General features: G+C 39.1%; 1 protein-coding gene across 1 annotated transcript in view; it reads right to left on the minus strand.

Moving 5' to 3' along the window:
* Positions 1 to 353: 353 nt before the first annotated feature.
* COL1A2 (collagen type I alpha 2 chain) overlaps positions 354 to 15,145 on the minus strand; it is a 39,067-nt gene continuing 24,275 nt past the window's right edge. Inside the window, exons 31-52 of the mRNA XM_032111992.1 lie at positions 14,254 to 14,352; positions 13,485 to 13,592; positions 12,606 to 12,659; positions 11,986 to 12,039; positions 11,384 to 11,437; positions 11,222 to 11,275; positions 11,013 to 11,120; positions 9,984 to 10,037; positions 9,837 to 9,890; positions 8,741 to 8,902; positions 7,919 to 8,026; positions 7,374 to 7,481; positions 6,402 to 6,455; positions 6,192 to 6,299; positions 5,928 to 5,981; positions 5,482 to 5,589; positions 4,751 to 4,804; positions 4,513 to 4,620; positions 3,860 to 4,106; positions 3,247 to 3,440; positions 1,342 to 1,584; positions 354 to 774 (exon numbers count right to left, since the gene is read on the minus strand). Coding sequence (XP_031967883.1) covers positions 628 to 774; positions 1,342 to 1,584; positions 3,247 to 3,440; positions 3,860 to 4,106; positions 4,513 to 4,620; positions 4,751 to 4,804; positions 5,482 to 5,589; positions 5,928 to 5,981; positions 6,192 to 6,299; positions 6,402 to 6,455; positions 7,374 to 7,481; positions 7,919 to 8,026; positions 8,741 to 8,902; positions 9,837 to 9,890; positions 9,984 to 10,037; positions 11,013 to 11,120; positions 11,222 to 11,275; positions 11,384 to 11,437; positions 11,986 to 12,039; positions 12,606 to 12,659; positions 13,485 to 13,592; positions 14,254 to 14,352 — 2,334 coding nt within the window. The 3' untranslated portion in view covers positions 354 to 627. The remainder of the gene's footprint in view (positions 775 to 1,341; positions 1,585 to 3,246; positions 3,441 to 3,859; positions 4,107 to 4,512; positions 4,621 to 4,750; positions 4,805 to 5,481; positions 5,590 to 5,927; positions 5,982 to 6,191; positions 6,300 to 6,401; positions 6,456 to 7,373; positions 7,482 to 7,918; positions 8,027 to 8,740; positions 8,903 to 9,836; positions 9,891 to 9,983; positions 10,038 to 11,012; positions 11,121 to 11,221; positions 11,276 to 11,383; positions 11,438 to 11,985; positions 12,040 to 12,605; positions 12,660 to 13,484; positions 13,593 to 14,253; positions 14,353 to 15,145) is intronic.

Here is a 15,145-nt window from a genome sequence, read left to right on the forward strand (position 1 = left end):
AAAGCAGGAACACCTGATTTTGGAGGAAGAAGACAAAGAGGAAGAAAAATTATCCACATGCTTAAGCTGTGGGTGAGACAGGACATCCTAAGTTTTAAGACAGACTTCAAAGAAACAGAGAAGCAATACTTAAATGCTACTAGCACCATCAAAGTTCAAGTATTGGAAAGATACTCTGTAAGTATGCAATTAGCACCACTGTATTTTGAGTGGAACTGAAAGTACCTCAGATCATACGGAGAAGTTCCTACAAAAGATGTGGATCACTCTTGATTTTAGTGTATGAGGTAGTTTAAACCTTTGGAAGTCATGGATTTAAACTTCCTCTGTGGAAGATATTCAAAGGCCACAAGTGGTGCAAACTTTCATGACTTTTTATTTTGGTTTTTTTTCTTTACAAAGGTTGACATTTCCCAAAACAAGGTGTTAAATCTTGAAAGACTTCCAAGTCCATGTGGGGCTGTATTAAATTTCATTGCACAATGCTCCAATCAATTCTTCTCCTTCTCTTTCGCCCAGAGTTTAAGCAAGTAGATGAACAGAAGAAATGGAAGGAGTCAGCTTTCATTATAAAAAGAAATGACAAGAGAATAATTTGGGAGAGGCTTTAAGTTAATTTTAGTTCATTCATTTAAAACAGACTGGGCCAATGTCCAAACCGAATTCTTGGTCAGCGCCGCCAATATCCAAAGGTGCAATGTCAAGGATGGGCAAGCGGGATGGCTTATTTGTTCTGTATTCAATGATTGTTTTGCCCCATTCGTTGTTCTTTCTCTGTAAGAGAAGATTCATTGCAATTGTTATTGCAGTGTTCACAGTACTGAGAATTGTTTCACCTGAATGGATAATTTCTGGAAGAATTTCATATTAATTTTGCTTCTATTGTTTGCAAATCAGATACCCACATCCAACTATTCAGATCTCCAATACAGAGAAAATCTTTACTTGAATCTTCTGTAGTCCTACGTGTGATGCTGTATACAAGCTACTGTATTATTCACACTGATGTTAGATCCTAAGAGAACCCTGCCTAAGTGTTTCAGGACTTAAAAGATCCTGCCCCTCCTATAGCAGTCTTCTGCTACATAGAATTTGGATCTGGACCCTCTGAAAACTTTTTTTTTGCCACACTGCACAGTACAAGATAGGATTTGTTTGTAACCTCTTCCCTCCTACTTGCTAGTGACCTTGCATGGTTGGGTTTGTAGCCTATGTATTTTCACCACGCAAAATTTTGCTGGTCTGACAGATAATCTAATTCTAAACTAAAGCACAACTCTGTCTCTAATCACATGCTTAGGCCTGGGCAGTCATTGCACCCATGGTTTCTGCATTACTTACAGAGCAGCCATCCTCAAGAACACTGAAAGTGAATCTGCTGTTGCCTTCAGCTCGTAGTTCAACATCGTTGGATCCCTGCAGTACAACAGCCTTTTTAAGGTTGCCAGTTTCTGCATCCATGTAGGCAATGCTGTTCTTGCAGTGGTAGGTGATGTTCTGAGAGGCATGGTTGGCCAGCAGACGCATGAAGGCGAGTTGGGTGGCCATATCCTTTGAGGTCACTCCTTCACTATTGTACTCAAACTGAAAAACAGAGAGGAACCCAGTCAGTTGTACTGCTAGGGAAAGGAGGATGTTTGTTATGGAAATGTGTGATAGCTGCTCTAGTGTCCTGGTTTCAGCTAGGGTAGGGTTAATTTCTCAGTTGCTGATACAGTGCTGTGTTTTGGATAGAGTAGAATGAGAATGCTGTTGCTAACACACTGATGTTCACTTATGTCTTGGTTTTTTGCTAAGTCGTGCTTATCCTAAGTCAAAGATTTTTTTTTTTTTTGGTCTCATGCTCTGCCAGTGAGAAAGAAGTAGCAATAGAAACTGGGAGGGAGCATAGCTGGGATAGGTGACCTGGGCTGACCAAAGGGATATTCCACACCATAAAACATCACGCCCAGTATATAAACTGGAGTGAAATAACCCTAAAGAGTGGCCTCTCCGGGTTCAGAAAAGGGGGCCTTTGCACCAGTCAGCAAGTGGTGAGCAATTACACTGTGCATCACTTGGTGTTTCACTTTTTATTATCATTATTATTTACCATTTTTACGGTACTTTATTTTATTTTCAATTATTAAACTGTTCTTATCTCAACATACCATGATTCTCCTCCCCATTCCATTAGGGTAGACTGGGGGGAAGAGAGAGGGAACTGAGCAAGTGGTACCTCATTTCCATCTGCGCTTAAACCACGACAGCTAGGAACTTTTAAAGAAAATGAATCAGAAGTCTTCAATCACTTTTCTATTGTCACTCCAGAACTAAAGAGCATGAAATAAAACTAGTAGGAGGTAGACTGTCAACCAGACATGAGTGAATGTAGTTAAACTCTAGAGTTCTTGGTTAACACCAAGAAATGGTGTTAACAGTTTATGTGGGTTCTGAGACAAGATCAGGTAAGTTCAAGGAAGACAATCTATGGTTTCCACAGCTACACACAAAAAATGCCTGTTTCAATAAAACCCTGGAAATTTTCTTTGAGTCTAATAGAGTAGTGTCTGTGGATAATACAAATCTTTACTTCACTCTATTCTTTTTACAGCATCTACTTTTAGCTACAGTAAGAAACAGGACCCTAAACTGTTCTGACCCCATGTAATCAAATCTTATCTTGGACACTTCATCACAATATCAACTCAATTTCAATTAAGAATGATGTAATTAAATCTCCTTAGCTGTACAAAAGTAGTTTACTTGCAATTTGCTGGGACAGTGTCTAACATGCAAGTAGACATGGTTCTTGCTTTTCCTTTTGCCAACAATTCTGAATGTTATGGTGGCATGCACTCAGAATCTGTGATGTGTAATATAAGTATCTTTCCAGGAATAGTGTTGTGTGTATTGTATGTAAAAAATATCAATTAAAAAGACTGATGTTTTTCGTACTCTTTCAGACATTTTCTGGACTGTCTTTATATGTATCATATTCCAGTCCAGGCTTCCCTTAGCAATAACCATTATTCAGGCTGAATGGATCATTTGCAGATATCAAGAAAAGTTAGAAAAATAATGAGAAGTACTTTAAACAAACTGATCTAAGCCAGAACCAGAGTTCTATGCCCGTGAGGTAAAAGGTAGTTGGCTTTTTCATATTTCTCCCCTAAGAATTTATCTGCTTGCTTGCTGAGAGTCAATGAATTGGGAACTCTTCAGACAATGCTGTAGGAAACAATCACCCTGCCATACATCACTTACCTGGCTGCCACCATTGATAGTTTCACCAAACCATATGTGCTGCTTCTTGTCCTTGGGATTCTTGTTGATATACCAGTTCTTAACAGGAATATTGTCAGGGTTGGCATAGATGCAAGTCTCACCAGTGGCAAAATCACAGTATGCTCTAATGGCATCTGCAGTGCAGCCTTGGTTGGGATCAATCCAGTAGAAGCCTGCCATTACGGGAAGAAATGTGAACAATGGTTCACTCAGCCTAAACTTTGCATTCAGCTCATATTCACTTGTCTGATACAGGAACTCAGGCCATAAACATCACGGCTAGGTACAATATTAAGGTGATAAGTGGGATACATAGATATTTTGGATTGTTAACGTATGAAAAACTGTATTTGAAAACAAGGGTTAAATATTTTTGTATTATTTTGGAAAATTATTGGAATAATGTCCAACAATATCTATAAAGAGCTTTTCAAAATGTACTTGCATCTATTTTCAGTAGAGGCAGAAAGAACTTCTTCATTGGTCATTTAATATTTTTGCCGTGTGGCCAAAGATACCATTCACCGAAGAAATCTAACGACCTGGAAGTACTCCCTGAGCCAGAAAGGGCAAACATCTGGCAGTAACATACCACTGCTCCATTCTGGGTGGCTAAGTCTGAGGTCACGACAGGTGCGAGCTGGGTTCTTTTTGGAGCCTTCTGGGGTCAGCAGGGTCTCAATTTGGTTGTTCAGTGTTTTCAGAGTGGCATCAACTTCATAATCCTTGGGTCTGAGAGAAGGCTGATCAGCCCGGTAATATTCTGCATCAAAGCCAACTTCATATCCACCACCGTTGGGACCAGGGGGGCCAGGGGGACCAGGAGGACCAGGAGGACCCTAAAGTTTTTCAAAAGCAGAAGACAAGAAGGATTCTGTCAGATATATGGTGCTTTTAATGAAATTATTCCACACATGGACATTCCTGCTTAACTCCTGGCACCCTCAGCTCTGATTGGAAACAGCACACATGGACTCGCCCTGTGGTGACTGCTGTGGGTTGAAGCAGTGGAAGATGCACAGTGTAGGACTACCACATCTCCTTTGTGTATCTGCTCTCTGGCCATAAGGAGTGAACAAAATCTCTTAGTTTAGGTCTATTAAACATTTCCCTAATATTAAATATATTTTTAAAGAAATAAAACCACATGCATTATTAAACTGCTAGGCTTCTGGAATGACATAACTGCTAGGCTTATAGTGTAACATAAATGTGTTAAATCAACAAAAAAAAGGTTATACTCACAGCAGGACCTTGGCTACCGTGAGAGCCACGCACACCAGCAGGACCAATAGGTCCAGGGAGACCATTGCGACCATCTTTACCAGGAGGACCAGAAGGACCAGGTGGACCCTAAAAGGACATTTGAACAGTTTAATGACAGTAAAAATGCTACAAATAGAGATTCATATGAATGGGAGCATACATATATACTGCACAATCAGAATGGGAGTTATTTGAATATATTCTGAAATTCACATACCCTTGGGCCAGCAGGGCCGGTGTTACCAGGAGGACCTTGATCACCATGTTGGCCCTATTGGGAAAGATACATAATCATCAAAAAAAGAGCAGGGGAACATTTTTGTGTTTGCTTCATTCAAGAGGGAACTATAGGCAACATGTATTTGGGCTCAGAGAATGGGAATCTAGGGCTAATGACATTTATTAGTGGAGTTGGGTATAAAATGCTTGTTTTGGGAAGAGCAGAGAGAGGGAGTAAAGATGTATATAAACATCTTTAGATCTGTAAAATTCTTTATATTGTTTCTTCTGAGCTTCAGAAAAGGCTTTAAAATAAAAGTTGTAATTCCTAAAGTTGATACCCAAATTTAATACCCAAATTTAAAGGGAAGAAGATCCCCAGCTTACTTCGGCTTTTCTGAGATAAAGGTTTTACAATTTTTGGCCAAAATAAGGAATAATACTGAAACAAAGGCAGAGGATTTTTTAATTCTTTGCTAGCCAAATGCAACTGAGCTTCAAGGCAACTAATGGTACTCACAGTTCTAATGCCAATACCAGAATTTGCCATTTTGTACAAAAACATTGAATGTTAAAGAGCCTATTTATGACTCTTGATTTGAAGGGTGCTGCACAGTGGAGTAAGTGGTATTAACATGCTCTATTGTGCATATGTAATTCCTTGCTAGGGTGACCTTATTTTGGTTTTTTTGCTCTTTATACTCAACCCCCTAAAAACCATTTACTTACAGCAAGACCAGGAAGACCCTGCAATCCATTGTGTCCCTTCAAGCCAGGCAGACCTCTAGGCCCCTTATCACCAGGTAGACCTTTCTCACCACGTGGACCTTGTGGGCCCTAGGAAGGGATATAGGTGTCAGAGGAATAAATTAGAAGGCTTCAAGAACATACTACTGTCAAAGGCAAGAATTCAGTATAAGTATTCTACGTTAAGCCATATCCCAATGTATATAATGGACATCCCCTTAATACACCCAGGAAGAGTGCCAATCCCAAAAGCTTCAGGACTGATCCCACAAAAGAGAATGCTAATATTGAGATTCTAAGTCCCTAAATATTTTCAGGTCCTTAAGCATTACGTTTTGGGCCCCTTGATCACTTCCAAAGTCCTTATCGATAAAGCATGCTTTCTCTTCTTGCATCAACGTGGTAATGTATTTAAAAATCAGACTTACAGCAAGACCTCTTGGACCAAAAGCACCAGCAGGACCGACAGCACCAGCAGGGCCCTGAAACAAGAATAGAAAATACATGTAACTGCTGTATATTGTTCTAATGAAGGTTCCGTGCTCAACACATCTCTGGAGAAAGTGAAGTAATTATCTATACATTGTAGAGGTGTGATGTATTTTGTATATATGTATATATGATAGATAAATCTTAGTCCTCTTAGACCTTAATCCAAAAAGTTAAGGTATATAATTATCTCATCAACTTACAGGTTCACCACGGTTTCCAGGCTTTCCAGAAGGACCAACTTGGCCATGAGGACCAGGAGCACCCAGAGCACCACTGGGACCAGGACTACCAGGAGCACCACGCTCACCCTGGGAACAAAGGAATGCAACAAGAGAGACTTTGTGTTATTATTGACTTACACATATTGGAATATTTCTTCCAAGACAATGAAATAAAAGGAAACAAGTTACCTTGAAACCAGGAGCACCATCTCGGCCTGGAGGACCATCATTTCCAGGATTGCCCTATTAAAATACCATGAAAAAAATTACTAAATTCAATCACCTTTCATCTCACACAGAACTGTCTCAGTCTAATTGCTTACAGTGAGAAGATATTGAGATAGGATAGTATAAATCTTGAAGAGAAAAACGTCTTCCTTATACACACCGTTCTCAAATCCCTTAAATATACTAATGTTGTCAGAAAACTAAAATGGTCTTCAAATATTTTAGTTTTTAAAAGTTCAGTAAAGAAAAAATTACTGGGCTTTGCAACACTTCTGTAAATGAGAAGGCTAAGGCAATTGTGGTTTTCATGTAGCTTGCAGTCTTTTAAAACTGAGACTTTCTTTTTAGGTGAAAAATGCCAGTGGAGGGAAAAGGACCTAAACAATAGCCACAACTAAATTATTTTGTTGTGGTACTTCACAAGATTAAATGGTTTCCTTTGCAAATGTTAATTTCACTTCAGCTCTTAGACTGTGTCCAAACAAAACCCTTTTCCTTCAGAAAATTCCAATGAAACAAACTTTGGGATTTTAAAATTAATATTCTCTGTTCTCTTTGCAAGATTTGTATTAACAATATAATTAACAATGCTTCAGGTTATCAAATAATCTTCCCTGATAAGGCTTCAATTTTTATACTTTCCTGAAAGTTATCTTTTTTCCCTGCTCCATCTTTCTTGGCATTTACGTAAAAAGTCAAAAGATTCTGAGAGTGATTTCAGGATGTATTTCAGACACAACTTGTGCTTTAAAAATTTGTCACCTAGTTGGGCGTAGGAATCCATGTCTATAAAAATCCTGATAAAACTTTCTCTGAAGACATTGTACAAGTTTGCTAGCAGAACAGCCTCCAGTTCCACGCACTTTTTTTGAGTATTTGTCTTTGGCTCAGAATAAAAGAAAAGCAACATGAAGAGGCTAAAAGACAGCTTACATCACGTCCAGCTTCACCAGGAGCACCATTTGGACCAGGAGAACCCACAGGACCAGAGGGACCACGGGCACCAGGAGGACCAGAAACACCCAGGGGACCAGGTTCACCCTAATACAGGAACAGTGGTAAGAAAATGTGACATTATAATACAACACAAACCAACCTGACAGAACTTTTGGCCTTCATCTAAGTGAAACATTTCTCTGCAATCAGTTTGGGAAGGAAAAAACAATCAGGACATAAGAAACCTACCTATCTATATCAAATATTATCTTCATTCTAGATGTTACTATTAGAAACCTCTAACATTTCTGACATTGAGAAATATGCTCACTTGCTAATAATTCTCTACAACAAGCCATAATTTCTTCCATTTCTCTAAGTCTGGTAGGTCCATATCCTCTGTTTCCAACAGAATTGGAAACAACAGAATCTACATCTCCCTGGTTTCCCATAGGAGGGAACCTCAAATGTGTGTGGGTTTTTTCCATTTTCTTTGTTTTACATGTTATCTGTTTAAAGCAGTTAACTAATGGTATACTCACTGTTGCTCCAGAGATGCCTGGAAGACCACGTTCTCCCCGGGAGCCAGGCAGACCAAGGATACCAGGAGCACCAAGAATACCCTGAGGACCTGGGGTACCAGGAGGACCCTATGACATGAAGAGAATAATATTTATATTAATGGACAAAAATAAATGTAACATACACATCTGACAATGACACTAAAAATTTCATTCTCAGTTGCAATTTCTGCAGATCACAGAAGTTTCTATAATTTTTTCTTGAGTAACAATTGTGATATTTCACACAAGTGCTTACTTCAATCAGACAGAAACATGTTTGACTGTAAAAAAAGCCAGTAATTCTGGATGTGAAAGCTTAAAGATACTCAAAATGAATTAATTTTTTTGTATAATTCTAAGTCAACCTGGGGGCAGACAACTTGAACCTTGTGATCCCCCCAAATCAGAGTTTCTGTTGCAGCTGTGAATTGAGATTGTTCTAAATGGACATTCACATGTTCCTTCCTTTTCCGTCCATGAGTATTAATTTCAGAGCAGAAGATGTGCTTAGTTTTCTCAGACTAAATATCAATTTATTCTGTAGTTAGAGAAAGCTGCAACTCCCCACAAGAGAAAAAGAGAAAGAAAACCCTGACCCAGGGATCAGGTTCACTTTTATGACATGTTTGTCAAACATGCCTATAAACAATTTCTTGTGTCTCAGTGGAACTTCTACATAAAGGCTTTGGTAAATTTGTGGACAAAGTAGAAAAGCCCTTCACAAACACCAGAAATATCTCAGAAGCCATAACATCTACAGGAAGAGAAATGTTTAATGAGATGTGATACTCAGTAACTTACAGCAGCACCAGCCTCTCCAGATGGACCTTTCTCACCAGCAAAACCAGGCGGGCCAGCAATACCTTGCTCACCAGTGCGGCCAACTGGTCCAACATCACCACGCAGACCTCGAGGACCATCTTTGCCAGCTGGGCCAGGAGGACCAGGGGGACCAGTGATGCCCTAGGATTGAGTATGAATATGATACCATTATAATATAGACCTGGGGACAACATAGATAAATTTCATTTTAAGTCCATGTAAAAAAATAGTCCCTTGCAATAAACAGGTTATCAGCTGCTCCAAAGCAGCAACTTCTATTGCTTTGTTAGCAGTGGATAGCTGGAAGCAGTAGAATTATTGAAGTGATTTTTTTTTCTTTTTTTTTTTTACTCTGGGCAGGTGAAAGTGACAAAATTTGGTGGGAAAATATAGCTCTGTCTCTCTTTGGAGACATTAATTGCAACTATAACATCTATGAGAAAAAAAACCAAACAAACAGTATCTTCCAGTTCAAGAGAATTATTTGCTTTGGATATTGAGATTTAAAATTTATTTAAATCTAGGGCATCTAAGAAAAGAAGTGCCTGATAATGGTTGGAAACAGCTTTGAAAATAAAAACTACAAATTTCAATCTGGAATGAGAATTTATTACTGAAAAATAAAAAATATTCACACTCTAAAACACAATGAGAGTTTACCCTGCTCAAGACAGGGGCTAGAACTGCAGGTACTTTAGAAAATGTGGACATACAATAACCTTAACATTCTTCTGCAGATTGGACATAACCTTCTTAATCCACTCCATCATGAGAAATTGCATAGCCATTGATTTGAGCAAAAGCAAATAAATACAGATTTTTGGAAATGGTTGGGTGCTTCAAGATACATAGGGATGCTTGATGGATTATAAAAAACTCACAAATTAAATGCATAGGTCATACTCTGGGAGTTTGAACAGTTAGATTTTTTCTTACCCAATCCTATAAGGACCTGAGATGATTCCAGTGCAATTATGATTCATATAAACAAAACAAAAGTTAGGATTATCCCTAAGCAAAGTAACTTCTGACTTCTCTCCCACAGAGCTTCTTTATTAGTTACTTCATTACTTACAGCAGGGCCTGGAGGACCAACTCTTCCAGCAGCACCAGGGAAACCAGTCATGCCCTAAAAACAAAATTGAAAACGAAGATTAGGTTTAAAGGAAAAAAAAACTTCATGAAAAGCAACAATGTCAGTACTAAAAGTCTGAAGACTTACAGGGGGACCGGCATCACCACGAGGGCCAGCAGGACCAGCAGCACCAACAGGACCCTAAGTAGGAAGGATCGAAAAAGAGATGGATCAAACAAAGGCAATTAATGCTCCCTATTTAGAGTAAGGGCTCAGTCTCACTATTGTGAAAGCTAAGGGTGATTTTTACACCAGTGGAAGGAGGACTGGGCCCAAAACCATGCTGCCTATCCTGATAATAGGGTATTAAATTCTCACAGACATTTTAAATTGGTATCATAAGGCCTGAGAAAAGTTGCATAAGGCATTTGTGATCCAAATTAATTTCCTAGCAAGTGTTACAAGCATCTAAACAAACCTGGAAGTCAAAATGTGGAAGCAGGACGAAATCATCAAGTCCTCTGTTTGCACTTTGTGACTAACTCAGCCACATAGTGCAAGACCCTGGTATTGGTCTATTAAAATCATACAGTAAGTAACCTAAGCTATGTTATCCTGCAACATTTTGTGGTATTTGAAGTATGTAGGTCTGACTTTCTGCATCATCATGAACTTTCAACCAGTTCCCCAATAACGGGCTATGTGCATGTGAAGCAGTATACAGCTTTGGGCTATAAAGGTGTCAGCACATGAAAAGCCTGTCTGCAAATGGGTGCATGGAAAAATTTGCACACATGCATATGGATGACTGAGTCTGAAAATCAGACTGTGAAAGCACAGCCCATCCTTGAGAGAAAAGTGTCAACATCCTCAGGTCAGAACTTACCCAATCACCCCCTGAATGGTTCAAGATAGAGTGATTTGGCTGATCTTCAGAGCAAGTTGAAAATTAGTTATTTTCTCTTCATTTCAGTTCCAGACTCATGATCTGAGCCCACATAAATAGATTGATAAAATTTACGTAATGCGTGAAAATCAGCATGGTAACTTTTCTCACAGCCTAGTTTGAAGTTTTGTTTCTTTTTTTCATTACCTTTTCAGGATTCAAGGCTTTCAGGCTAATGTATTGCTTGCATGTTAAGAACTATGCATTTCACAAAGACACAATTCACTCACTGGTGGTCCAGAAGCACCGATTGGGCCAATGGCACCTGTTGGTCCACTTTCACCCTTAGGTCCTTTGGGCCCACGCTCGCCTTTAGCACCAGGCTGACCAGCTGCACCCTGTGGGCAGAAAAACAGACAAAGTGAGGAACTGAAAATCTTACAAAGGAAACAGAGGAAGGTTATGGCATCAATAACAGGAAAGTACAAACAAAACTCACAGGGGGTCCAGCAAATCCATTGGGACCTACGGGACCAGGCTCACCACGTTCACCCTAGAGAGAGGACAAAGAAGAGAGGACTGGTTGGAATGGTCTTTAAAAGGGCAATTTTCTCAACATCATATTTTTGACACAGGAATAATTGTAGAAATTGTTACTTACAGGGATACCACGGGCACCAGCAGGACCAGCAGGACCAGCAGGACCTCCTTCTCCCTAAAAGACAGCCAAAACCATTTTGACACTGGGAAATGGCCTTACTGTAGTCAGAACAGGAATGACCTTGTGGTACAGATATATATAATGAGTCTCCTCGGGTCTCTCAGATGTTACTGAAAATGCTTCTGGTTCTGATCCACCTTAATAATTTCTAATGATATGAGACAGCATAAAGGATCATTCTGAGCTAATGTGTGGTTATTCATGGCTGTATCAAAATCTCCTCTCACAGTATGAGGAGGATGATGGAGTTTAACCTCAACTGGGAAAAATTCATTTGAATTCTGAATCAGAATCTTTTCCACATATAACCTGCTGCCATGTAGATGTGCATCCTCTTTCTTGCCGTCTCAGAAAAAGGTCTGGGGTCCTATGGCAAGCTTTATTGAATAGTCCCATCAGCCCTTGCTCTCTGAATCTGAAAAACTTAAAAAATTTGTGCACACTGGAAAGATGGAATTGGTTCTTATGGAACTCATCTTTAATATTCATGAGTGAGTAAACTGTATCAACTAGACATTTTTTCATTCAAAGAGTAGACTTACCCGATCACCAGCACCACCAGCAGGGCCAGGAGCACCAATGGCACCAGGGAGACCCTACAGGTCAAGAGACAGGACACTGTTTCAAATAAAATGCAAGTAGGACCAACTACTTTAAATAAGCTTTCTCTTTCCTCTTGGAGAAAGGTGTGGAACTTTCTTTCAGATGTTCTCAATATAAAGGACACATGATTTTATAAAAAATATATATATTCTGTTATTTTCCTTCCCAAAGTATGAATTCTAAGAAAGGAACCTGGAATCTCAAATTAAGGATAGTTTTGTGTAAGTTTGCAGGCTGCCTTTAAAATTAGCTGTCTGGGCTGAGCCCATAAAATTAAAGAGGATACTGTCATACTGAACAGCTGTGCAATGTCTGTGCAATACTGTGCTCATGTAATTTCTCTGCTTGGATGCATGAGAAGTGATCACTTTTCTCTCTCTCCCCCTGAATTCAATCATCCTTGGCAAGGGGCAACAAAATTAAATTGATTTGTATCAAAAATGAGCAGATATAAGCAGTAATGCAATACAGTGGGAAATGCAAGTCCTGAACATTCTCAAATATTTAAGTTCTGAGGTGTAGCAAGGCCAAAAATCAAGTAGAACTATAAGATACTTACACGAGCACCATCTCTTCCTGTTGCACCCGTATCACCTCTCAGACCTGGGGCGCCCTGGAACACACAGTGGGAAAAATTGTATTGCTAATGAACACAGTAGTTTGTATGAAAGAAGTCTTGAGCTGTTTACTGACAATCTGTGGATTACTTAGACATCACAAAAAAAGTTTATCATGCTAGGTTTTCTGGAGAAATGAACTTTGATTATTATTTCATTCCTATTGCTGAGTAGGTACTGATTTGCAAAGGGAAGGTTTGCAAAGAGGACTGACATGCTTTTCAGAATAAACCTGCTTCTTTCATGGGAAACCTACTTGGCTTCTCCCAGGTCCCAAGAATTTTGAATGGAATTAGAAGTTGAAAACCATGTCCATGTGTATTAGAAATAAAGAATATGAATTCCCTTCAAAATGTCTTTTCTTTTGGTCAAGAGATATCCATCTGTAAAAATTCTTCTGGGTATTCATATTATACTTTCTATATGAAGCAAGAAAACAGCTATTAAAAACAATGACATCATATGGGTGGACACATAAAATGTCATATGCTTCATATAACAAAAATTTATTTTCAGGCCATCACTGGAGTAAAGAAATCAGATCAGCACTCTGTTCTCTCTTTTTTTTTATTAATACAGCTTAGTGTTCTGGATTAATCTGCATGTCAATACATAGTGGTTTTTAAAAAGTTTTAGGATAGTACCTTAGGAAAGACTGTCAGTCTGTAAGACCAACAAAACCTCTACTTGCTGACTATTGAGTAATACCGTTTCACAGTAAATAAAAGTCATATTGGGATAACCTGCAGGTTTTTCCAAGTTAATGAAATTTAGGCATCTCAGACCTGTGCATGCAGTAACAAGGCAGTTGTCCACCTCACCTTTTCACCCTTGCCTCCTGGAACACCAGCAACACCTCTCTCTCCTGGGATTCCACCAGGGCCAGCAGGACCAGGAGCACCAGCAGCACCAACATTTCCAGGCTCACCCTAGCAGCAATAGCATATCATGTAAGTCAGGATCAAGTCACTCACACAATTTGGAACAAAACCATTACTATTCTGCCCATCATTCTGCTTGGTTGTAAACAGTGTGAGTAGTAACATTTTTGTCTTGAGCTATTGTACGTGTTTTACTTTTCCAGCTAGTGAAGATGCTAGATGTGAACACTGTCTCTGATTCTGTAGGCTCCTGAGGTTTAAGGTCCATGTTCCAAACGAAACTTCTGTAGAAAGACTACCCATGAAAACCTAAGAAACTACCCAGAAAACTAAGACCCAGATTCACTTAGCATCAAGCCAACATCATCATCTGTTAGATGATCACTTACTATTGCCCTAATGTTTGGGGAAAAATAGTGCTTACTAGACACAAGAAGTTCCTGTGTACAAGTAGATGTGGGTATAAATAGAAGTCAGCATGAATTTTGGTCAGAATCTCGGATCCTATCTCCAAATAGAATAACAGCATACCCAGCTGACAACCTGTATTCAAACTGACTTCCCCTACCATCATCTATGGCACTAAACAGAAACCCATTTAATATTAATGTGGACTAGCTGGAATGGAACTTTACCACTTGGAGAGAGGTTTTGGATTGCGTTCATCAGGAATTCAACAGTAAGGCAGTGGCAGCTGGAAATGACATACCTTGTTACCATCAGGGCCTGGGGGGCCAGAGGGACCACGGCTTCCAATGGCACCAGCAGGACCAACGGCACCGCTCTCACCGGGAGGACCACGTTCACCCTACAGGAGACAGTCTGGTCTGAGTGCTTCCTTGAATTGTTCTGTAGCTGAAAGCACTGGCTAGGAGCAATGACAGTGTGACGCATTTTTATCTGAACAAACCTTTCATTAGAATTGTGCAGCTATTAACTAAATTGGTCATAAGAACCGGCTCTAGTTTTTGACACAAAAATATTAAAATGAAGTAATAAAGACTTGCATCATGATAACAGCTGACAACTAAAGTATGAATACTTCTTGAACATGGATTTTGGCTACTGTGCTTTTTCTGTTAACAGTGTCTGGCATTCTACTGTCAAATGGAGATTCTGTTTTAGGACAAATAATGGATTCTAGTCAAATTAAAGAGATAGTAACTGGAAAACAATTATTTTTACAGTGGCAAATGCCTGGTGAATTATGGAGAATAAAGGTAACACCTAAAGCCTACAAATGTGACCTGTACATTAATACAGGTATAAGGATAAATTCTGATTCATAGATATGATATGGAAGACATGGAAGTAACCAGAAACTTGATTTAAATACACAGTAGATCTATCAAAGATAGAAACACCAGTTTTACTAAATATTTCTCAACTTATCTCAGTGTGATTAAGATGGACGTTGGTGAATAATCTGATAAAGTATAATGGAGATTTTTAGTTATGCTGGAAAATCTGGAATTTTGTATAAAAATTATAATGTGGTCAAAGAACTGACTCAAGGGGAGATAGCACACTACTAGAAAGCACCAGTGATGAAAAAGATTAACTTCTATTGTAGAGCTGTTCCTCAACTGATTTTTTTTTCA

The sequence above is a fragment of the Corvus moneduloides genome, chromosome 1 (genome assembly GCF_009650955.1).
Source record: "Corvus moneduloides isolate bCorMon1 chromosome 1, bCorMon1.pri, whole genome shotgun sequence".
Lineage (NCBI taxonomy): Eukaryota > Metazoa > Chordata > Aves > Passeriformes > Corvidae > Corvus > Corvus moneduloides.